At 42.0% G+C, this 23,914-nt stretch overlaps 1 protein-coding gene across 8 annotated transcripts in view; it reads right to left on the reverse strand.

The window, feature by feature from the left end:
- Window positions 1–23,914, reverse strand: part of MAP7 (microtubule associated protein 7) — a 168,033-nt gene that overhangs the window by 131,698 nt on the left and 12,421 nt on the right. For 3 of the 8 annotated variants that reach the window (XM_073893983.1, XM_073893981.1, XM_073893982.1), the window contains exons 1-2: window positions 14,135–14,325; window positions 13,605–13,858 (exon numbers count right to left, since the gene is read on the reverse strand). The exons of 2 other annotated variants lie outside the window; for them this stretch is intronic. In XM_073893983.1, coding sequence (XP_073750084.1) covers window positions 13,605–13,737 — 133 coding nt within the window. In that variant the 5' untranslated portion in view covers window positions 13,738–13,858; window positions 14,135–14,325. Of the gene's footprint in view, window positions 1–13,604; window positions 13,923–14,134; window positions 14,326–23,914 lie in introns of those variants that run through there. 3 more of the 8 variants (XM_073893978.1, XM_073893977.1, XM_025865885.2) reach the window with 3 other exon arrangements.

Consider the following 23,914-nt stretch of genomic DNA (forward strand, 5'->3'; position numbering starts at 1 on the left):
AGGAAGATGCTTTACGGACAGAGGTGGCACCAGTGCAGGTGGCCTTGTTTGTGAGCACATCAGACATCCCTTGGGAAATGCCCAAAATTTTGGGAAGAATGCTTTGTGGGGTCTAGGGGTCCTGAATCAATGAGTTACAGCAATGACCAAGGTAATTTTGAACAAGGCATGATTATACTATGTATGGCTCTCCTCCCAGAAATTCAGATTTTACCCTTATAACTGAGATAGATATAGAGCACAGAATACAGATTTCCGCACCTCTCCCCCTCCCCAGCAAAGTAACTTTCATTTTCCAGGAAAATAAGGCAACCAGACAATATATCATGACATGTGGCTGAGCTGAGAGCATAATCGAAGTCTCCAGACTAGCAGTCTACAAGTCTAAGCTTCCTCTTGTTACTAAAATAGCCTCCACAATAATAAAAGAAAACCCACAGTCACGTATAGCTAACTCCCTACCTTTTAATTATTCATGTTAATGCCCTGCATTTGTAGAGTTTATACTTTACAAATGCTAATCAGGCCCAAGGATTACATGAATAATGGAAAGCCACAAATAGTTACCAAATCTGATTTTAAGTAATGTTTTCAACACATGCTCTCCCCAGAAATCTTCCCCGAACACTACCTCCCCTCTCCTCTCCACTTACATTCTTCATCCTAAAAGAAACCTTAGTACAGTTAATTTAGTCAGGAAGACCAACCTAACTTTTATACTTCGCTTTTTCTCTGGTACTCTAATAGTAATGATGGTGAATGACCAGAAGAAGTACTAATAAGAGAAAAACAAAAGGCTCAGGCCCAGAAACTAGATGTACTATTTGAAAAGGGGAATCTGAAACCCGGCTCTAATGCCCAGCCACTATGTCAATGGAGAAGATAATTGCCTTCCCTTCAGTTCTGCATGGTGGTGGTACCATCTGTTTCTTCCCTCAGTGATTCGATATACCTGCCAAGAACAATGAGCTTTAAACCAGATTATTGATGCAGCAGTTTTCCTCCCCTCCTCTAGGGGGAAAAAAAACACCCAAACAATGCTGGTGTTCCCATTTTTAACAAAACAAAACAAAACAAAACACTACATTAGCTAATTCCAATGTCGTTAATTAAAAAGAAAAGGCCAGTTCATAGCAATCCAACTGGCAAAAATCAAAGTGTCTTACTAAATCCAGTCTAAGTAAGAATATGGGGAAATGTGGACCTTCATACACTGTAGGTGGGCCTATGCGGATAAAATGATTTTGGAAAAGCAATGTGGCATGTGAGAATGCACACACCACTTCTGGCAATATACTAGAGAATCTTGCATATATGTCCAAGAAGGGGTGTACAAATGGTTATTACAGCACAATCTGTAGTAGCAACAGGACTAAACAAACAAACAAACAAAAAAACTAATCAACTTCTCTGTCCATCCATTGGAAAATATGTTCCCATCTACTGGGAAAGTCACACTGAAGAATCAAACTGTGGTAAAGTCCTCTTATTATAACATTCTACGCAGCAGTTAAAACAAACTACAGTGATCACTTTGGATTGGTATTTCAAAACTTGAGAGGAAAAGTACAAACTGGCAGATTGATATATTACTATGACATAATTTATATGAATTTAAACATACAAATTATTTAAAGATATCTCCATGTAATAAAAGTAAAGAAACAGGAAGAGTATGTGTCATCTCCCTGAGAAGAGGACCAGGGGGGATGGGAAGGGATGGAAGGATACATAGGAAACTATGACGTCAGCCATATTTTGTATTTATATTCCCCCAAATATTATGTATTTTAATATAAAATTTTTGGTCTAGGTTCCAGGCATATGGGTATTTTTTTAATTTTTATTTTTTTAAGATTTTATTTCTTTGTCAGAGAGACAGAGAAAGAGCACAAGCAGGGAGAGCGGCAGAGGCAGAGGGAGCAGCAGGCTTCCCGCGGAGCAGGGAGCCCAATGCGGGACTCGACCCCAGGACCCTGGGATCATGACCTGGGCCGAAGGCGGACGCTCAACAGACTGAGCCACCCAGGCGTTCCACATACAGGGATTTATTATATTAGCTGTTTTCTAAACTTTTTTTCTTAAAATAACAACTTTCAAAATATTATAAATTATAGCCTTATTTTATTTTTTTAAGAGTGAATGTGTGATTTTTTTACTTTTAAATTTTTTATTGTTATGTTAATCACCATACATTACATCATTAGTTTTTGATGTAGTGTTCCATGATTCATTGTTTGTGCATAACACCCAGTGCTCCACGCAGAATGTGCCCTCTTTAATACCCATCACCATATATAGCCTTATTTTAAAAGACAAAATAGGGGCGCCTGGGTGGCTCAGTCGGTTAGGCGTCTGCCTTTGGCTAGGGTCATGATCCCTGCATCCTGGGATCGAGCCCCGCATCGGGCTCCCTGCTCGGCAGAAAGTCTGCTTCTCCCTTTCCCTCTGCCTGCCCCTCTGCCTACTTGTGCTCTCTGTCTCTCTGTCAAATAAATAAATAAATAAATCTTTAAAATAAAAAAAATAAAAGCCAAAATAATTGAAAAAAATAGTGGACTGAGAAAATTATACAACCTTACGACAACGTGCAAGGTGAAAAGGAACTGGGTTATCAAGCCATGAAGTAGTAGCTTCCTGGATATTGACTTAAAAACACAATGATACATTTCTTTTTTTTATTATGTTATGTTAATCACCATACAGTAGTACATCATTAGTTTCTGATGTAGTGTTCCATGATCTATTGTTTGCATATAACACCCAGTGCTCCATTCAATACGTGCCCTCTTTAATACCCATCACCAGGCTAACCCACTCCCCCCACCCTCCTCCCCTCTAGAACCTTCAGTTTGTTTCTCAGAGTCCATAGTCTGTCATGGTTCGTCTCCCCCTCCGATTTCCCCCCCTTCATTTTTCCCTTCCTACTATCTTTTTTTTTTTTAACATATAATGTATTATTTGTTTCAGAGGTACAGGTCTGTGATTCAACAGTCCTACACAATTCACAATGATACATTTCAAACACACTTTAGTGTCTTTATTTTTGTGTGCCCAATATAAAAGTGGCTCGCAATACTACTATGAAAGTAATTGTCTAGGAAAACGAGTTTATTAGAATTATTTTCTATAGTTATACAGTCACTACGTATCTGAGATTATTTTCAAATTAAAAAAGAAGTAGGGGCCCTCCCCCACTTCTCCTTCTGCTCCCCCCCCTCCCCTGCTTCTCCCTCTGCCCCCCCATGCTCTCTCTCACATGCTTTCTCTATCAAATAAATAAAATCTTAAAAAAAAGAGAGAAATAGAAGGAAAATAGTCTTTAATTATTGAATTCTCATAGAGCAAGTGCAACTTTCCTAAAATTTAGAAGTCTTAGCAGCAATGCTGGGCTCTTAGAACTACAATTAAGCTATCGAATTACAAAAACTTTCCAAATAGCATTCGGGACCACTTACACTTAGCTTATTAGTGCCGGGCACAGTTAGAAACATGCTTTATGTATCATCCCACCTAATCCTTAGCCCTACGAGATAGGTGTTGCTATCATCCCTGGTTATAGATGAAGCAAGTGGGCACTGAAAGAAATATCAAGCACCATGCCTGAAGCATAGGGCTGGTGTCAGCTTTGCCACCTCCTGGAGTCCAAGTTATTAATCCCTCCACATACTGTCTCCCAAGAGACCACAACCCTGTGCAGATGGGAACAACCTCAATCTAACATACAATCCCCAATTTTAAATTTCAGAGATACTTCTACGACATTCAAACCTGCCTTGCTCATTTTACTGGCCAGAAAATTTGGTCTCCCCCAGGGACTACACAAAGACCTGTCATGTCATTAGAAGTCTTAAAGCATCACTGTGATTCTGAGAAGGAGGTCTTCATCTGCATCAGGAAAAGGAAACTTATTTTTCTCAGTCAGTATATTCTGAATTTTGGTACCAATACATTCTACCGCCCTAATTGTCCTAAGTAATGCAGGATCCAGTGTGCTTGCTGAGGCTTCATTCAGTGATGCCTGCTCTCCTTCAGTCAAGATCTTAGAAGAATGAACTCGACATTTCAGGGCCACAGGGGAGGAAGCAGATCATGCTAAACGCTACAGGCTCATCCAGGATGAACCACCAATCACAATCCAGGATGGTTTTCTTTTTTCTGCTTTCCTTTGTTTAACTTTCACACTAAAATGGTGCAGTAAAGTTTTAAGATAAAATAGGCTAGAGGACAACATAAATAGCTACACATTCAGCCGAAAAATTTGCTGTTACCTAGTTATTAAAGAGTCATTAATCTTGGGGTGGGGGGAATCAAATCTAGAACACTGGGAATGACGAAGGAAGCCTCCATTCAAATGGCTGTTGACAGTGCTGTTGGAAGAAAGGAATTCAAGAAACACCAAAAGTCCTGAATTGAAGTTTTGCTTTTCAACTTGTCACCTGAAGTAGTGTGGACTCATTCTTTAACCCTGTTCTCCTGAATAATACAGGTAGGTAATTATATTAACCCCCCTCATGAAGCACCGAAGGTAGTAGTAATGATCCACAAAACATTCTCAGATGGGCCTTGGAGCATTCCATTTGCTTTTCTTTCATCTATGATGTGTCACCAAAAAGCATGTCACTGGTCACATAACCATAATCATCCCCTGACACTCGGGATTTAGTTAAATCCAGTGTCGGTGGCCAATAGTCCTTTTAAATGTTACCTTCTTCCTTCTTCACATCAAATGAAAACAGAAGTTCCTCATTCCTCTCTTGCACTGTAGAGGTTTAATGAGAATAATGCTAATTTAATACATCCTCATGTTCACAGCAAAGTGGCAGAAAAGTTAGATATTAAGAGTGAGGTGGAGGGGATGAGACACAGGGTAAACATCAGCTCCCATGTGATTTGACTCGAACAACCGGCCATCAGCAGAAGGGCTCATCTGATGGGGAGAGAGCAAGAAAGTGGAACAGACGGCTGGCTCAGTTGGTTAAGAGTCTGCCTTTGGCTCAGGTCATGATCCCGGCTCAGTGGGGAGCCCGCTTCTCCCTCCCCCTCTGCCAGTGCTTTCTCTCACTCTCTCTCAGATAAATAAAATCTGAAAGAAGAAAGGAAAGAAAGGAAAGAAAGGAAAGAAAGGAAAGAAAGGAAAGGGAAGAAAGGGAAGAAAGGGAAGGAAGGAAAGGGAAGAAAGGGAAGAAAGGAAGAAAAGAAAGAAAAGAAAGAAAAGAAAGAAAGAAAGAAAAGAAAAGAAAAGAAAAGAGGAACAGATCCAAGCACACTTGCAGTAACACTCAGCAGCCCTAAAGAAGAGGAGGCTATGTGGGGATACTCCGAGACTGCAAAGGACCTGGCACTGATCCAAGGGCATTGTTGAGATGGTTACCCATGAGTTCCAGGCTTGAAAAGAGGACAAGTGAGCTGGAAGGGTACTAATAACAGAACAGAGGGTTCAGGAGCATAGGGGTCATGCAGAGGATGAAGGGTTCGGAAGGTGTGAGTCCATGGTGCAGGAGGGAGGTTGAGCTCGCATAGCTGGTGAGATCTAGCATGTTGTCTAGCACGGTACAGACACAAAAAAAATCAGTGTTTGCTGAGTCTGAAGTCTGTAGGTGCCCAGGGGAATTTCTGAGTTCATGGGATTGTAGGTGGAGTGCTAGTAAGTCCCAACACAGACCTACACTACCTAAACGGAATCGAAGTGAAGGTCACGTAGCATCAGAATAAACGTCAAGGTCACTGCAACTTGTGTCAGTGGAGAGGATTTTGAAGTCACTTAGATTGTGAGAAAATGTCAAGTTGACTGATGACTCGAAGTGTTGATCCAAGTGGTCAGTTTGGAGTTCCATTCATGACTCAGGCGAACATTAATATAAGACTCTAAACTACTAGATGGGTAAGGGGGAAGCTAGAGCATACCAAACCCTGTGTAAGGATTAGGGAAACGATTTACTACTGCAGTGTCACAGAAGACTCAGAGGTAAGAGACTCACAAAAAGAAAACATGATTCCCGAAGTGAGCCTAGGGTAAAAACCCAGTGTGCTGAGGTTTGGAATCCTAATACTGAGGTTGCCACTTTGCATCTTTACATATTGCTGATGGAAAGGTCTGTGCCAGGAACTGTGTACCTACAAAGAACCTGTTTTTCTGGGCCTTGGAGAAAAAAGAAAAAAGGCTGATGCAGAGATGGTATTATAAAAGAGAGACATAAAAGGAAAATTCTCAGCGTGGCTGGGATGGGTGGGGGTCCAGAGGGAACATGACCAGGAACGCACTGGACCGCCTTTTGCAGCAGCTCTTCCCCAACCCACAGAGGTGCTGGTGGCGGTGGGAGATGCTCCTTGTCACAGAGCTCTGAGATGGTAAGTCACAGAGGATTAGTTTCTCACGTAATTTCCCCCAACTTAGAACTTCTACTTTATAGTCATAATAGTGAATTTTAGTTGTCCAAAGGGAGGTAAATACTGTAATGCGTATACACCACAAACTTAAAATGGATATTTAATAATGAGATGAGCTCCAGTAGTTCAAGGAAAGATGATGGTAGAAGCTGCTGCTGGAATGCTCTGGCACTGGAATTTCGTCCAAGTCAGTCACTGTAGAGTCTGCATACTCTCCCAGACATAAGGTCCTAACAGAAAACTAACTACCAGTCCTCTGTGCATGAGGGCTATGGGGCAAAGGTCTGTAATACAAAAGTCACTGTCCTATCGCCCGGAAGGGCGTTGATTGACCTGGTATCTCGAGGCCTTTGCCGGATTCAGAACATGGTCCTGGACCTTGGAATGTTCCAAGGCTTGGACAGACAGCCTCGCCTGCTGTGCTTCCTCATTTTCTCTGGCTGACAGTGTCAGTGTGTCATCTCTCATCAGTCATTGTGTAATAAATATTTAGGGAGCCTCAACTACGCACGAGGCCCTGTATTAGGTACTAGTGACACAGTGTGAATCTAATAGTCACACTCACTGCCCTCTCAGATTTTAGTCAAGTTGGAGAGATTTTTAACACTACTCAGCAAACACAATCTACAATCTGGCTGGAGTAACAAAGGACAAGTACACGATCCTAGGAAAGCCTAGAACATGGGACCCAGCCTGATCTAGGGACACACTTGAGGAAAGGACATTTAAACTGAAGAAGTAGAAGGTGACCAGGTATAGCAAAGCAGAGGGAGGAGAACCAGCTACAGTACACACCAGATAGAGGGAAGAGCTCAACCTCAGGATACAAAGACCCACTAGCATATATGTTTAATAAGAGCAGTATGTAACATCCAATATAGTGCTTGCGCCAAATGTTCCCAGCACTTAACTGACTGACTCATGAAAGAAACAAGACCACAGAGAAACAAAAGTATTGAGAGACAAGATAGAAACTGACCAAACTTAGAACAAGAAATCTTGGTGCTGAAAACAGCATGAGAAGAAAAACGGCCCACATAAAGGTGGTAGCCCCAAATGTAAGTGCCTATAACCTGTGTCTAGCAGAAACCCGCCCACAAGCCTGGGACATTTCCATCAAGCAATCCACACACACGTGTGCGCGCACACCCCCCCCACCCCCCCCCACACGAAGGTAAAAACAAAACAAAAAACTCCAGAAGTATAAATTTTGAGAATCAAAATTCCTTTTGATCGGTTTCCAAGATGGCAGAGGATCATGGCTATTGTTCCCTGAGGAAGGCAGACCAGAAGTTTCCCATTAAGCCCAAGGAATAAAAGATACACTCCCTTAATGGTATTTGAAATAACAAGTGAGGTGATCTGACATAATGGTAATTTATTTCCTTCACTTCACAGGACACAATTACAGAGTACTGCAATGAGTAATCTACCTGACATCTAACATCTGATCCGCATGAATAAACACAGGACAAGGATCCAGCCACATATACCCACTGTGGACAAGAGACTAAAAAAGCCTAAGAAAAGTGGCAGCCCTCCTGGAAATTTTCACTCACAAGCTAGTTAAGGTAAAAGGCAGGAGATTAGACTAGGGAAACTTTCTGTAATAGACATGTACTGGAACAGACGAAGAGTATGTTAGTAGGAATTACCAGAAAATTTGCCATTTTAATCAAATATCCCACTTTTTATAAATACCATTTAACGAGCCCCAAATATTTTCCACAGCATGCTAAATGCTTATCATATCTCTAATCCTCATCTCCACCTGTGAGCATGGTATGATTAATTTCATTTTAGAGCTCAGAACCCAAAGCTTGGAAAGGTTAAGAACTGTAACTTGCCTACTTCCACATGTAGCAATTTTTCTATCACATCACACAGTCTCTCACTCCACAGTTACTCTTTCTAATAACCTTCGTAAAGTTGGATATAGCCAGTAATAGTCCATCTGGTTAAACTTTTCCCACCATATAGACTGAGAGCCCTGATAGTAGCAGGTTCTGAATATCTACAGTTCTCTACGTGGACTCAGAGGCAATAACTACAGTCTTGACTTTGCATTTGTACTTAGATTTTGTGCTACATTGTTTCAGAAGGGTTTCAAAAGGGGTCCACAGAGATTCCAACCTTCCACCTGGACTCCCAAGTCACCCCTCAACAAACGCACTTGATGCTTGACCCTGTAAGTGACCCTATGAGGAGGCACCACACCAAACTTCATACTGTTGTTCCCAATGATGGTTTTAGGATGACTGGTTCCACTGAATCCACAGAATAGCTTGCTACTACTTTATTAGGCCTGAAACTGTGAACATAATTGTCTTTGGTCAATATGCCTAAGCTCCATTCTCTGGAATCTGGATGGAATCTATTAAAATTCTCTAATAATCATCATTGGGCAGAAAGCCTTAAGAAAATGGAACTTGCATTTTATAGTCGAAAATATTCATCAGTGCCCTGGTAAACACTTCAAACACAATGTCTTATGTCCACCTGTGGTAGACTTTGGGTCTTTGTATCCAGGTCTGAGGTATAATGAGGTATGACTTTTGAAGTTGACAAATCTAGAACATAAACCCAATACAGAGAGGGCCCAACATAAATGGGTTCTTCTAAATGCTAAAAACTGAGAATTAAGATGAATTCTCTCGAAATTTCCTTTGTTGATGTGAAGGTATTAGTTTCTGCTCAAAACACGGTTTATGTACCTGCAAATGACCTGATAATTTTTCAGTAACAACGAACTGAATTTAAAATTGCCTCTTGAGATATGCTGATGTTAGTGGAAAAGGATACTCAAGTCTACCTTCTAAGAAATAGTATGTAAGATTTATCAACCGGGAGATTTTCACCAAATACATGTGTTTGGTTCCGATGGTTAGAGCAGTCAGCTATTTTAGCTCTACTGATTATAGCTCTTGAAACACGCACATAATTTTGAAACGTTTTAGTTTTATAAAGCAAGCAAATTCCAATGCATATAGCACCTCACTGTATAAAAAATTTTGGTTATGTCGAGGTCAAATCACGTCCCCCTTGTATAGTGATACCTGTGGTCATTTCTACTGTACCACAGAACGCCTGGGGGACAGTTCTACTCCCTCAGCAGGTATTCCAGCGAGTGCAAGCCGTGCATCAGAGGTTGTGGTCCTTGTTCCTGACCTCCCTGCTGTGATTTTTATATAAATGCTTTGAATGAAACATTATATTTCAGGTCTCTTCAGCAAATAAAATTTATGCCAATCAATTTGACTTTAAGATTTCCTCCTTGTAATAGGGAATCTTTGCTATTACTGTTCTTCTGAACGATACTTTTGCCTCACTAGCTGGAAAATTCTACTGCTAAAAGTTTTTCCTAGTCCTGAAACAGCACAAATAAAGACACCGGGAATAGACAACAGTCCAAGTCTTATAGAACAAAAGAGGAAAAGAAGAAAAGGAGGGAGAATGATTCCAGAATGACATTCGCACTTCTTGACATAACACTCCTTTTTGGGGGGAAAAAAAAAAAGACTCATGACTTAGAAAGAGGACATTACAATTGCTAGATCATCACCAATCCAATAGGAATATAAATGGTAAGTGGTAGATCACATTTCATTTGGAAACCTTAACTGGCAGAAATTCTACCTTTAGAGTGGATAAGCCAAAAGAAAAGAAATTACTGCAGGCTCCATAAAAACACATTTTAACAAAAAGGCAGGGGGAGGGGAAAAGGGAGAAGGAGAGCACAGCTTCCCAGGACTATTGTGTCCTGATTTCAAGGAGAAATTTTATTTCTTTACAATCCAATTTGCAATTTGCTAACGAAATGGGCAGAAGCATTAACCTAGATATTAAAAAAGCAGGCAGTTAATACTACCTTGTAAACATAGGCCTTCATTTTTCCACCAATGAAAATGATGAATAATATAATGGAAAAACAACAAAACAGGGTAGAATCCCTGATGTACTCTTAGGTAAAGGCAATGTGGTAGAGAGTAATAGGATTAACCTATCAGATACAACCAAACATCAAAATAGTTACCTTGGAAGGACAAGCCTAACATGACCAACATTTCTTAGTATTCTTATGTTAGTAAGACTTTCAGAGACTGTGCAAATTATTTTTAGATGTTGAGTTTATCTCCATTCAATAATGTTCCATGCACTCTGCAATTTCATATACAGAAGAGTCGTCTTGGCCCTTGAGAAGCTTACAGTCCAGCGAAGGGCACGGAGGTAGGTAGAGATACTTTCATTATACTCTCAGCCCTTCCCCCATGTCAGTTTATATTCTTGCATTATTAGTACAGAGCAGTCTTCCTTCACTAAATAGGTAAACACCTCTGAGAGCAGAAACCATGTCAATTACCTTTGCACCACCTCCACAATGCCCCAGCAAAGTAATCTGTACAGAATGAGCATTTAAACAAGTGTTGGTTTAGGGAGAAAAGGTCTTTTTACTTATTAATGACACTGTGCTCAGCAAAACTCACCATAAGGTAGGTTTGCCTTGAAACCTAAGCAAGGGCATTTAGTCACTGCAGTACCTAAATAAGCTTTCCTGCAGCAGTCCTCAGGTCAGCATTACACTGAGACTTGGGTTCTAGAGGTATAAGAGCAGAAGCCCAGCTCACTCCCAGTGACTGTCTAAACGTTATTCGTCAATAATAGCAAGGCACGTAAAACATTTACATCCCTACCGATTCCAAGGGACAGAAATTTTACCTTCAAAGAACCGAGCTAATCTACCAGCTAACCGAACTACTGCCTCACCCTACCAGGATAATTTTGAAGCCACCACTGGGAGTCTAGACAGCAATCGATATGTTCATTCCTACAGAGTTCATTAGGATGGTTACCCAAGAGTAGAGTATTTGGAAAGATGCAACTTGTCATTACCCAGGATAATCCGGGACAGGAGCATTTACCTTATGGAATTCAGAGAGCAAACTTCTGTATTCTTGGTAATGACAGAATAAAGATACTATGCATGAAAACCAGGTCTGGACACAGTTGGCTGATTCCACCACAGAGCAGGCAAAAAAGAAAACAAAGTTTCTGATTGTTTATCTTAATAATAACACATAAAAGATAATCCATATGTCATCTTGATATGATGCTTTGGAAATAATATAGAAAACAAAAGTCCATTATACAGAGCAAAAGATGATACTGGCAACCAGTGAGTAGTAAGTGTAATATGCAGAGCAGGCAGTAACATTTAGGTGGAAGAGGGCAACTGAAATTGTCTATAAAGCCAGGTTACTATGCTCCCTTGCAGGGAAGGGGCTGTCTGCTCCATCAGGCCCTTCTTAATAACCACATTCATTTCAGGACCTGACTATATCTGGCACCGGGAAGCAAGTAAGGTTGGACAACACAGAGAGGACAAAAATTCAGATCACAGCTCTACAGACTAGAACTGTGTTGTCTAAGAAGGTAACCACTAGCCATGTGTGGCTCTTTAACTAAAAATGGTAGGGGATCAGAACCTCCTTAAGTCTCTCTTATCCAAGAAGTTGCATGAATTGCCAAAAACAAATAGATTTTTAGAAGCACCTACTTCCCCTACCCTCTTCCCTTTAAATAAAATGCTAAAGGCAAATGAAAACAAACAAAACACAAAAGAGAGGAATTCAAGAAAACTACTCAGAATAAAATGGATAGCTATCCTAAATTACTGCTCCAAGATGCCCAAAGGAAAAAGTGCTGCAAATGAAGAACATTTCCAAAAATACACAGTGGGCACAATTCAACAGATCTACATTAATTTAGAAAGTTACCGCCTCCTAAGAGGCCAAATGATTTGCTACTAACAACTTAAAGTACTAGGTTTTCATCAAGAGCACACTCTGGTTCAACTGTCTAATTCCTGCGCAAAACAAAACAAAACAAAAACAAAATACCAGTCACCTACAACAGCTTCCATCCATGGCGTCGGTAAATTCCTGAAGTCATTTGGTTCTAAGATATAAGCTATGTCTGATAGTGAAATTAAAGTCAACTACGTTACTTAGATTCTACTTATTAGAAATTCTCTGTATATGGTATTTTAAAAGTGAAGTAAAAATATACTTCTGGATTTCAAGTAGACAGTTTCAATTATATTTAAGAAAAGCAAACTAAGATTCACTCAAGAACCGAGAAAAAGAAAGCCAGTCATTTTCAGACACTGGATTCTATTCAAACACTTATTCTATCAGTGTTTAAATATTTGCCTGCTACTTTACCATGCTATTGCTCTGTACCACACAGAAGAAAATTTGATATCTCCATGACAGAACAATTTGAATGCAAGCTAAAATTTAATCACCACATGGAAATAACAAAACAGGTAATCTATCAGCTTAAGTGATGAGTACCTTATATATTTTGGGGAAGGGGGTTCCAAGAAAAAACTTAAAATGCAAGCCTAAAGCCCGTCTTCAAAAAGGCATGATGTTGCCATCCCTGACAATTATAGTCCGGGGGGGGGCGGCTATGAGACAATGCTAACAAGATGCAGTACACAGGGATTTGAGAAGCCAGGCAAGCTGCTACTCCATTTCATCATTATGAAAGAAATGCACAAGAATCAGACCTCTCCTTTCTGCACCCAGCATAATCCAACCTCCATAGGGATGTTCAGTAGTAGTTACCATCAGAAGTTATAAAGCCTCATGGTCCCCCCTCCCTGTTCCCTAGCTTTGCCCCCTATAGCATGCTCAATGTTTATTTACCTCCTCCTTCAAGATCTCAGTATTTCTGAATAGAAAAGGAAGTAACATCTTGACCCTCTGCCCTTGGAAAGGCTGCACTCTTCCATCACTTTAACTCATCCCCTTCCAAGGAGAAACTCTCCATATTCAACAGAAATCACCGATGCACCTAAGCAAGGTGGGGAGATGTTCATTTAAACCTGGATAACTCCTATTTCTTCCCCCGGGTGAGGACAGTGTCATTGGCAACTGTTCAAGTGAGCATTGTGAAAATTAAAGATCTCTAGGCCAAGAAAGTAGCTTGGGTCAGAAAGGCAGCTGATCTGAAACCTACCAAATCTGCAAAATCTGTTCCCCATTTCATGCATCCACAGCTCTACAGAATGTGTAAACAGCACGAGCAAACTGTGCTAGGAGGTCACAAGCACTCCACGCGGCGTGCACACAGTTTGTAAATGTGCTACAGACAGTGTGGGAAATAGGGGCTGGTTCCGGTTCCAACCAAAGGGCAGAACTAATGCATACCTTTTGGTCTTCTGGAATTTCCATTCTTTTGCTGTTCATCTTCCTCGTTAATGGTGAATAAACCAAGGGCAATTGGCCTTGCACTGGTCTTCTTCAGTCTCTCTTGTCGGATAGCTGTAGCAGATCCAGGCATACCGCGGCTACTTGTTTTTTAATTATTATTATATTAAAAATATATGCTTATGTAATTGCAGCTCCCAGGAAGCTGCTAGTTTCTAAGCGGCCGGTTCATTTGAGCACTTGTAATAGATCCCCTATGGGTAAACAGTGTGCAAACAGCTGACAGATACTACCAGCCACTTGGCAACTGAGGCCCTGCAGTTCCCCCTCACCTAGCAGCAACCCCCCCCACCTCCCCTCCACGCCCCCTCCCACTTACTCCCCCCAGGCATGTGGCTGGCTGGAGCTCGCTGCTTGCACACACGCTCCACACACACACACACACACACACACGCACGCACGCGCACTCTCCTTCCGGAAAAGCCCCAGGAAAGGCACGCGGGGTCAGCTGCCTCCTTCCACCGCCTAACCTGTTCAGTCAGATCGCAGCTCTTCCCGCGGGGGCGCCTCTCCCCAGTCTTCTCCCCGGCCGCCGCACAGTAAGCTATTCCGCACACGGCACAGAGGGGACACCGCGATAGCCTCTGCTAACAGTTGCCCTGACAACCCTGCCCTGTCCTCCTCCAGGAGGCGTGGGCGCGGCTCGGCGTCCGCCCGGCAGCGCCGGCGGCTGCGGGCTCCGGGCCGGGAACTCACCGCGGAGGGCTGGAGCCCAGGGACCCTGGCCGGCGGGAGGCGGCCAGCGCGCGGCGCAGCTCCTTCTTCCTTTCCTCTCTACGCCGGCGGCAGCGCGGGAGGACAGACAGCTCTAACTGGACAGGCGGCAGGGCACTCCCCGGGACAGGGACAGGGGCTCAAGGCTAGAAGGCTTTTTCTTCTTTGGGGGAGCTTTGGGGTTTTCAATCGGGACACTGTTTGCGAGTCCCTGGATGAAGGAAGGAAGGCATCGCTGGACCCCCACGGCTCACTCCGCACTCGGTGACACAGCCCAGCCTTCCTGACGTCCCTGCACCCCCAGAGTCTGTGTAAACATGGGGCGGGGGGCCCACCTGGCATGAAGACTGGCACTGCCGTGCACCGGAGAGCAGGCAGGGGGAGAACCGGGCCTATTCTCCCAAAGGCGACAGTTTGAAATACCCCTTCTGCAAGTCAAGTTGAAAGCAGAGAAACTACAATCCATCGAGGGGAGGAAAAAAAAAATCGGCTTCACCACATCCAGGCAACTCCTCCTGCAATTCCCACTGCTCTGGGCCAGTCACTACCCGCGGTGCTGAGCAATCCTCAACACTTGACCCACTTTTAGCTCTTTTCTGGATTGTTTTCTCCAAAGCATACAATCATGTGATTATTGTTTTCTCCTGAAATGAGCTTTCTCACTTAAGACTCTCCACTTCTAGGCTGCCTGAAATTTATGCTGTATGTGAAACAAAAAATAAATTTACAGTAAGCGACACTGGCAAATGCTAACTTCCAAATTAAGAAAATAATTTTTGTTGTTTTTGTTTTGGCCTCTTAATCAAAATCAAGTCTGCTTAGAAAGCCCAAAGCCACTCTCCCACCCCAGACGGCTCTCCTACTTTTCCCGTCAATACTTAACCCACCTACCCAAGAGGGGACCCCAAAGATTCCATGACCAGTACCCTCTCTAAATCCTTTGAATCGAAGAGTAACTGCTGACAATTCACTTAGCTTTCCTTGGTGCCTTGGTTTTTGCTCTAAAACTGAGGTGACATCATTTACCTTAGAGGATTGGAGAAACGATTAAATGAGCATAGTGGTAGCAGTAAGAAGTACTTACAAAAAGTAAAAGCAGGTGATATGTATAAGAATCATTTTTTTTTTTAAGTAATCTCTATCCCCAACACGGGGCTTGAACTCATGACCCCAAGATCAAGGGTCGCATGTTCTCCAACTGAGCCAGCCAGATGCCTCCCTGCTTTTGCTTTTTATAATACATCTGTTCTAAGTAGCCCATTTTTGCTTCATATTTAATGTGTTTCCAGCTCAACTATCAACTCTATCAAAGAAAAGTTCTATTTTTTTATCTACTAATGTTGCCCAGGCCACTGCTGGAGATGTACTAGATGCTTAGCAAATCTACTCCGGGGAAACAAAAACAAAAACACCAAAACTATAGAAGTCTTTCCCTTGAAGGCTGGGGTAATTTAATTAAGGTTAACATGCGTTAGATGTGTAGACTGGGGAAATGCAGGAAATTTCAGATATTAAGTTTACTTAAAATCATGGTCATCTGTGTGATAGGTATTTGGAATAGAAGTAAATGGGGTTGAAGAGCTGAGCAGGTCTGAGAAAGCATCTACATCAGCGTTTTTCAAGGAAAACCGAGGCCCAAGAGGTAAAATTCCTTGGCCAGGTCAAATGTTAACTGGCAGTAAGTTTCGAGTGGGCATTTAGATCTCCTTCTCCCTAGTCCAGTGCTTTTCCTTATGACAACTATTTGGCCTACACAGTTCAGAATCCTAGATCCTTCTCTCCAGCTTCTACAGAGATGGCAAGATGTGGAGAAGGAAGGAAAGAAAAGATCCATGCCTGGAACACGCAAGATCTTGTTGTTTAAGAAATAAACAGTGGATACAATATACTTCCATAATTCTACTTGGTAATTCCATTTGGTAATTCTATTTCTGAATTGAAGATGATTTGTTATTTCCTATTTCTTTAATCAGATGATCAATAAACATAGTCCATTATAATATACATATTTATGAAAATCTTTTCAAATCTAGTTTATTTCTTCTACCTTCCAGAGAATCAGGTTAGTACTTACAATGGCAACACACTCACACACAGCTGAAACTACCTTTTGGCAGAAAAAATGAAAAGCTACGTCTCAAATGACAGATTTCATTTAGAAATGTTCCTTACCCAAATAAAACTAATAGCTTCTGACCATCTCCATGAAATTTAACAAAAGTAATCCTGAAAGAGGTAAAGCTAAGGCAAAAGAGATCTCTTCCTTCATCTTCCAGATGAAAAATTGAGAGGATTAATATTTTATGAAGTATCCTAGGAGGACAATGAAACACCTTTCTAAGAGTGGCTTTTAAAAAGCAAAGTGAAAGCTGAAATTCAAATGACTTCTACAGAAGATGTACATTCCTTTATTTTCAAGGATGGCCTGGATGGCTTTAAAGCTTTTATAGGAGAAATGCAGCAGCAAAGCAAAAGCTTCACGGTCTTTAACTTGTCCAGATGAGATGTCACAAAGGAGCCATCCTTGAGGTCTGTGGAACGGAGATCACAGGACAGCCCCTCTGGGACACAGAGGCCTGTAACTGAGCCCACCTCTACCACACCCAGCCAATCCCTAGTTCTCTTCTGTTAACTGCACTGGAATATCCCTCAAATGACAAAGATGGCATTCTTTATGCTCTAGCGTGAGAGGTCTCATGGAGAATTTTGATTTGTATCAAAATGTGAAAGTCACCAAAATGGCTGTTTTGAAAATTATGCTTAGACCAGTTACTGGGGAAATGAAAGCCTAATCAAAGGAGACCAAAAGTCACCACCGGCCTACAACTGATGAGGCAGGGGTGGGGTCAAGAATTCCATTATCTGGGAACATCTCCAACTTGGTCAGATGCTGTGCGAGGTGCGCCAGATGGGTTACCTGTGTCAGTCATGACAGCACAGGGAGAAGAGTCATCACCTGACAGATCAGGAAACAGAGGCTAAACCTAAAAACAGAGGTTAAAGTCCCCCCGCTAGCTAAGTCACTGAGTCAGGATTAAACCATGGCCCATCTGCTCTGAGGCTAAGATGCTTTTGTCCTGCTGCTTTGTAAATCCTGACTGCAACAGAGACTAGCTGTGTCCCAGTCACAGCTGGGACCAGTCACAGAGAAGCAAACAGCCCAAGATCAAATAATCATAATAAAGGAGTTTTTTTCCTATCCATGAAGTACACATTTAAGACATAAATACATTTGAGATTAGTTTCCTAAATAGTCAAACCCAGTCTTTAATGGATATAGGTGTTTTATTCTCAGGAATACTGGGGCTGAACCCCTGCAGAGGCATGGGCCTCCAGTCTTCTCCCTTTTATACTCAGACCCAAAACAAAGGCAGATGTGGAAGGGGGATGGCAAGACCTTAAAGTAAAAGGAATCCTACTCTGAATTCCTGAGCTCTTCCCCAGCACTAAGAAGTGTTTTCAATTTGATGTGGCACGTGTGTCCTTGAACGTCACTTGCAGGCACAGTCTCCATGGGAACTGGGGTATGTAGACTTCCAAGAGTCAATGAGGTTTTGCAACTGTTTCAATTCTTAAAATAATAAATGATTTTTAATGGAGACTTTGTACAAAGTTGGAAGAAATGAGACATTACCTAGTGCGAAAGAGTAGATTTTACAACTAAACTGGCTTTATAGAGAGAAAAATGTTCGCAGTATAATCATAAAATATAGGGACAACTGTAAGTGGAAATGATACCACTCGTCCACTACGAATGAAACAGCCCACTAGGCTGTTGAGCAACTGCTGTCCCCACCAATTCCCACCCCCAGCCCTAGTCCCTTAGTACGCAATGAATTTACATGTGTCCTTCTACCATGGCTGCCGGGCACCTCTGGCCTGCCTCCAACCGTGAGGCAGGTTAATATGAAACAGAGTCAAACTAACTCATCGGTAGGGGAAGTCATCTTGTGATTTCGACCTATCTGTCACAATGTTCTAGGAGACTAAACACATGCAGGCGCAAGTATACACACATACGCTTCAGGCTTCTACTCACATGTATCCTTCCTAAGCTTTTATTTTACGTCTGTTTTTATGTCCGTAAGACTGGAAAATAGCATACAGTCCACAAATGAATTTAAGACTAGCCTCCTGCAAAGAGCAATCTGTTTAAGCAGTGAGACACATACCTAGATTTACCCTTCTAAAAGCCTAGTGAGCTTTACAAAAACATCCTTGAAACGGAAAAGAGCCTGACTGGTACTTATCAAGGACTGTAGCTGAAAACAGAAATTACTACTGCTGGATTGAATGGCCAGTCACCAGTAAATTACAGTTCTATACACATGTAAGTTAGTTACTTTTCAGCAGGGCCCAGAAGTGCCAAACTGCCTTTTCCTATTTCTATATTATGATTAATATGTAGGAGATGATTAATTCTTCAAAACTACTGGACTTCAGTAATCTTTTAAATATTTAATGCATTAACCACCCCTCCTCCAAGGTAAGCTACAATTTACTTCTAGTAGGAGTTTTGGAAATCCACATTTTAAAGCAATATTAAAAAGAAAAGAAAACCTTCAAATGGTTACAGGTTGACTGTGGAATCAAACAACCCCTGGGAACAAAGGGTCCCAGCTGGTTCTCTGCCATCCCCATTCTTGAAGTGAGAGGACTCCCTTACAGTTTCCTAGAATGAGGATACTTCCTCATGGCTGCTTTGGCAATAAAGACATAACATCCTGCCATCTTGCAGCATTCTACAGAACTTCCAAAAAGCTGCTGGACAAAGAAATACTGCACAAAGACAGACCAACCCTTTGAAAGGAAAATAGAAAGGCAGGTTTGCTTTGATCTTTATTTTACCACCTTTTGTTAACAGGCAATAAGAAAAACAGTAAATACTACCCCAGTAGTGGCGTGCCAGCAACCGAGAAGTCCGAGGTCCCTGCCGTGCCTTTTATAACATTTCCATAAATCTCAGTGTGGTGAGCACTTTGCAGCGCCGGCAGAGTCCATTTTCCCATGTCTGCTCCACCAGCAATAAATTTTAAACCCCGAGGATTCACTTATCTGAACATAAGGTGTGGATACCAAGCTTTCTTTTAAAACTTTCCTAGACATTAGGGATCACTAGCTAAGTTGTTAATATTATAAAATGCCACATTAAACCTGAACCTAGGAACACAGGTTAGAATGCCCTTGGGCCTCCTGTTCATTATTCCCACTGAGGATACCTAACGTACATTGCATGAGCTTCTGAATTCCTGGACACAAGTTAAGAGGGGCACACATCCTCTCCTCTAACAGTGACATCCTTGGGAGGTTATAAATCCAATTTTACAGATTCAAAGGGAGACAAATCAATTGTTGGGTTCAACAGAAGAATCAGACAGATAGCCAGGGCTGTGTTTCTCTCTCTCTCTTTTTTTAAGATTTATTTATTTATTTGAGAGAGAGAGAGAGAGAGAGAGAGAGAGAGAGAGATAGTAAGAGAGCACAAGCAGACAGAGGGAGAAGCAGACTCCCTGCTTGGGGAGCCCGATGCGGGGCTCGATCCCAGGAGCCCGGGATCATGACCTGAGCCGAAGGCAGACGCTTAACCGAATGAGCCACCCAGGCGCCCCAGGGCTGTGTTTCTCCAAGTTACTAACCCATCATTGGTCTGTGAGCAGTTATGGGTTTAGTTTTATTTTTTGAGCCACACCATTAGAAAGGTAAGGAAACTGAGAAACTGTGGCCCCCTGTCTTGCTTTAGGAGGGGTGAAATCATGTCAAAGGTGCAAGGGGAGGGGTTTGGGGGAATGACATCAGAGGGGAGGCAGCGGGCAAATCATACAGTGTTCTCCCATGTAACAAAGGCGGAGGGGGGCATTCAGGAGTGTTGATGATGAAATGTGCGACCCAGACTAGCCAGTCTGGTGGAGGAGTGAGACTTAGGGAAAACCAGCTCCCTAAGTACTTTGTCCAGGTGGAGAAAAGTGTCTCATGTGGTGACTGTGGGAAGAGAAGGCAAAGACAGGAAAATGCAAAACCACTCATGCTTGTTTTTTAAACAGGCTTGCCCTAGCAGCGTGGAAGACATATTTCAGGGGGATGAGCATGGGTAAAGAGTTCCTGAGAAAGCTCAGATGAGTGTGGACAAGTGCACAACGGAAAGGAAAAGTGGTGTTTTTATTGAAGACTAGAGGAGAACGAGGGCTTTATATATTAAAACAGAGAGATGGCCAGAATCAGGTCCAAAATCATCAACAGATCAAAATAATGGGCTATCGCTAAAAAAACACTTAGTAGCAATAAATATGAACACCTCTTCTAGTTAAGTCCAGCTGCTCAGGTACAGAATGAAAACCCAGCCAAGCTTCAGTAGCTGCAAAGAAGGAGGGTCCGGGAACAGCAAGCTCAAGACACACGATCAGTGTGATGAGGCAGTGAAAGTCTTAACAGCATCACAGGCCATATCAGCACATGTCCGGCACGCTGAGTAAGGGGAAGAACCTTCTCTATTTTCTCGTCCTTTGATCACACTGTCTGAACTAGATATTTCAATGGGATGATAAATTAGGACACACTCAGAAGAGAGCAACCCAGGAGTTGTCAAGATTCTAGGCTATAACACAGGAGGATCATTGGAAAGAAGGTACGTTTTCTCTGGAGAAAATAGGGCAAGATCTGGAGAAATAAGGTAATTGAATTCAAGGTTAACATGTGGAGGGGTTTCTACTTTTAGTGTAGTGCTGGAAGACAGAACTCGGACCGGTGACTGGAAGTTACCAGAAGGTAACAACCTGTGCCTTCCATCACTGAAGACGGCCATGCACAAACACGGATCTGGGATGAGGGTGCTGAATTAATGCATCGTGTCCAGGTTGGATTTTTAGTTCTCTAGAGTCTCTTCTGATCCCATGACTCCCACGACCCGATGAGAACGGAAGGTGCAGTTAGATGCCCAGGGGGGAAACACTCTGGCTGAAAGAAAAAGCCCGAGGGAGCTTCAGAAGGCCCCTCCCCCTGCAGTCACTGTCTCCCTGCCCTTATTTACACTTCACAGAGCTTCGGGTTTTTTGTAGGCAGCTCTACAGCTGTATTGTTTTACTCATTCAACTGATGCCCCCCGGAGGTTTTCGACTTTCGACTTAAAGCTAAAATGCGCAAACAATGGAAGCTTCACTCAGTGTTCTGGTTACAAAAGGACCACACTCAGGATTGCTACACCTGCAGCTTGCAGACTGCCCTCACTCTCACCTACTGGCAATTTAATAGAAATCGACCATATGAAAAATTCTAGGGAAGATGTGGATAAAAATGAAGAAGATAAACGAGTTTTCCCTCAATGACACAATTTACTGTGGATGGATCACTATGACTCTGTAACTTCAGAGAGGAGATCTAAAGGTCTGTGAGAGAAGAGCAATATTAAAGAAGAGTAAAGCAATTCCGTTTATTACTTTATGGGCATTTTAAGGAGAGTGACGGTCCTAAGTCTTCAGGCCAGTAAAGAATTGGCCCAGTCCAGAGCCAGGGGTTCAACATTCATTTCAGGATGTACTGAGACTTTTCCCCAATCCCATCTTTTGTGGCTTTGCTACTCTTTCCAATTCTTTCTCCTAAAACACCCTGAAATTCAAACTGACATCACTTAAGATATATTAAGAGGTTTAATATCCTGTTTGTACCTTCAAAGTTAATTTAAAAGTTTCTCTTAAAAAGTAATTTAAATGTGTTACATAATCCTGGGGCGGGGGGAACTCTGATTTTTGTTCTGAGGGTCAATGTGTCCAGTCGGGGTTCTCCAGAGACACAGAACCCAAAATACTATGGACCACTATTGATACTACATACTATTATTTCTCTGGAGAAGAATATATAAATCATATAAAGGGACCTATTTTTTTTTTAAAGACTTATTTTAAGGAATAATGGCAGCTGTGACTGTAGAGGATGGCAAGTCCAAAATTTGTAAGGCAGGCAGGCCAGCAGGCTGGAAACTTAGGCAGAATTCCTTCTTCTCTGGGAAACCTCAGTTTTTGCTCTAAAGGCCTTCAATGGATTGGATCAGGCCCCCAATATTATAAAGGGTAATCTTCTTAAAGTCAACTGACTGTAAATGTTAATCATATCTATAAAATATCTTCACAGAAATATTTAGACTAGTGTTTGACCAAATAACCGGGTGCTGTAGACTCACTAAACTGACATAAAATTGGCCATCATGGTCAGAGACCAAGCAGAGATTAAGACACTCCCTTCCCACACTGAAATCAACATGCTGTAAAAGAAAGCATGCCACTCAAAAGTCAAAGGTCTATGTGTCTGTGATCATAATTTTCACTGTATAGGCTGGACACTATTTACTCAAGTCATTCCCAATATTGCAATGCTCTACTAATTGTATTGTGTTCATACAATCGGGCTCAGGCAATCTCAGAGTAGACCTATTAAATCCTCTTATGTTTCACTAATGATCTCTTGTTGAGAATCCAATGCAGGTCAGCATCAAAGCATTATCAAATAAATCCTTTTAATCATTATAACAACTGGTAGCCTCAACGTTAGATGGTTTGGAAAGTACAGATATGTAGATTAAAAAAATTATTCCCTACTGTCATGAAGTAACCCTCCTGTCTCAATCAGAAGAAACATATATAAATATGTGGATGGGGATGGCATTGGATAATACATGTTTCTCATGAGAAAATAAAGTGTGTATGAAGGTTTGAGGTACTAAACTTTGCAGTTATTGGTTAAATAGTACCAACTCTGACAAAAGAAAAAATGATATACAATTCTGCAGCATAGTTCTGAAATCAACCTAGGGGAAGGAAGTGCTTAACAGAAAGGCAAATTATATAATCATGGCGGGTAAGTTTGAGGTTTGGTCGTTTTCACTCAGCTAAGGTTCACACTGAAAAGGATTAGTATATCCAGTTTAATTGTCAGTAACCAACCAGAACACTGAAAGCCTTTAGCTAAATTATACAGATAAGAGACGAGTATATTTAGAATTAAATAACAAGCCAGAAGCTTTTCAAATTTGGAACTGCTAAACAAAAAAGATTCCTAATGTATCAGTAATTGCTTTAAAAAAGATAGGAAGCATTAATTTCCAAGAAATAGATACTACTAGCAACCCAGTACATTTTTTGAGAAATATCATCCCCTTTTAGTCTTGTCTGATTCAGAGCCACTGAGATTTTAGTGGGCACCACACAGAAAGAAACAACAGCTCAGAAGGACGAACAGGTTCAGAAACACACTTAAGGTGCCCCAAACCTTATCTCCAAAACCCCTTTACCTTTCATATCCCTATTCTAAGCCCCTGCCTTAAAACTTGTGACTTTTATTTTATTTTTAAGATTTATTTATTTTATCTGAGAGAGAGAGAGAGAGAGAGTGAACGAGTTTGGGGGAGGGGCAGAGGGAGAAAATCTTCAACCAGCCTCCCTGCTGAGTGCTGAGCCCAATACGGGGGGGGGGGGGGGGGGGGGGCCGCCACATTTCCCGCACCCCACCACACACACACAGAGAGGAAACTGCACCCCACCCCCCAGCCA

This window comes from Callorhinus ursinus, unplaced genomic scaffold (assembly GCF_003265705.2).
Source record: "Callorhinus ursinus isolate GAN/ISIS: 27379988/994484 unplaced genomic scaffold, GSC_fseal_2.0 scaffold6, whole genome shotgun sequence".
Classification (NCBI taxonomy): domain Eukaryota; kingdom Metazoa; phylum Chordata; class Mammalia; order Carnivora; family Otariidae; genus Callorhinus; species Callorhinus ursinus.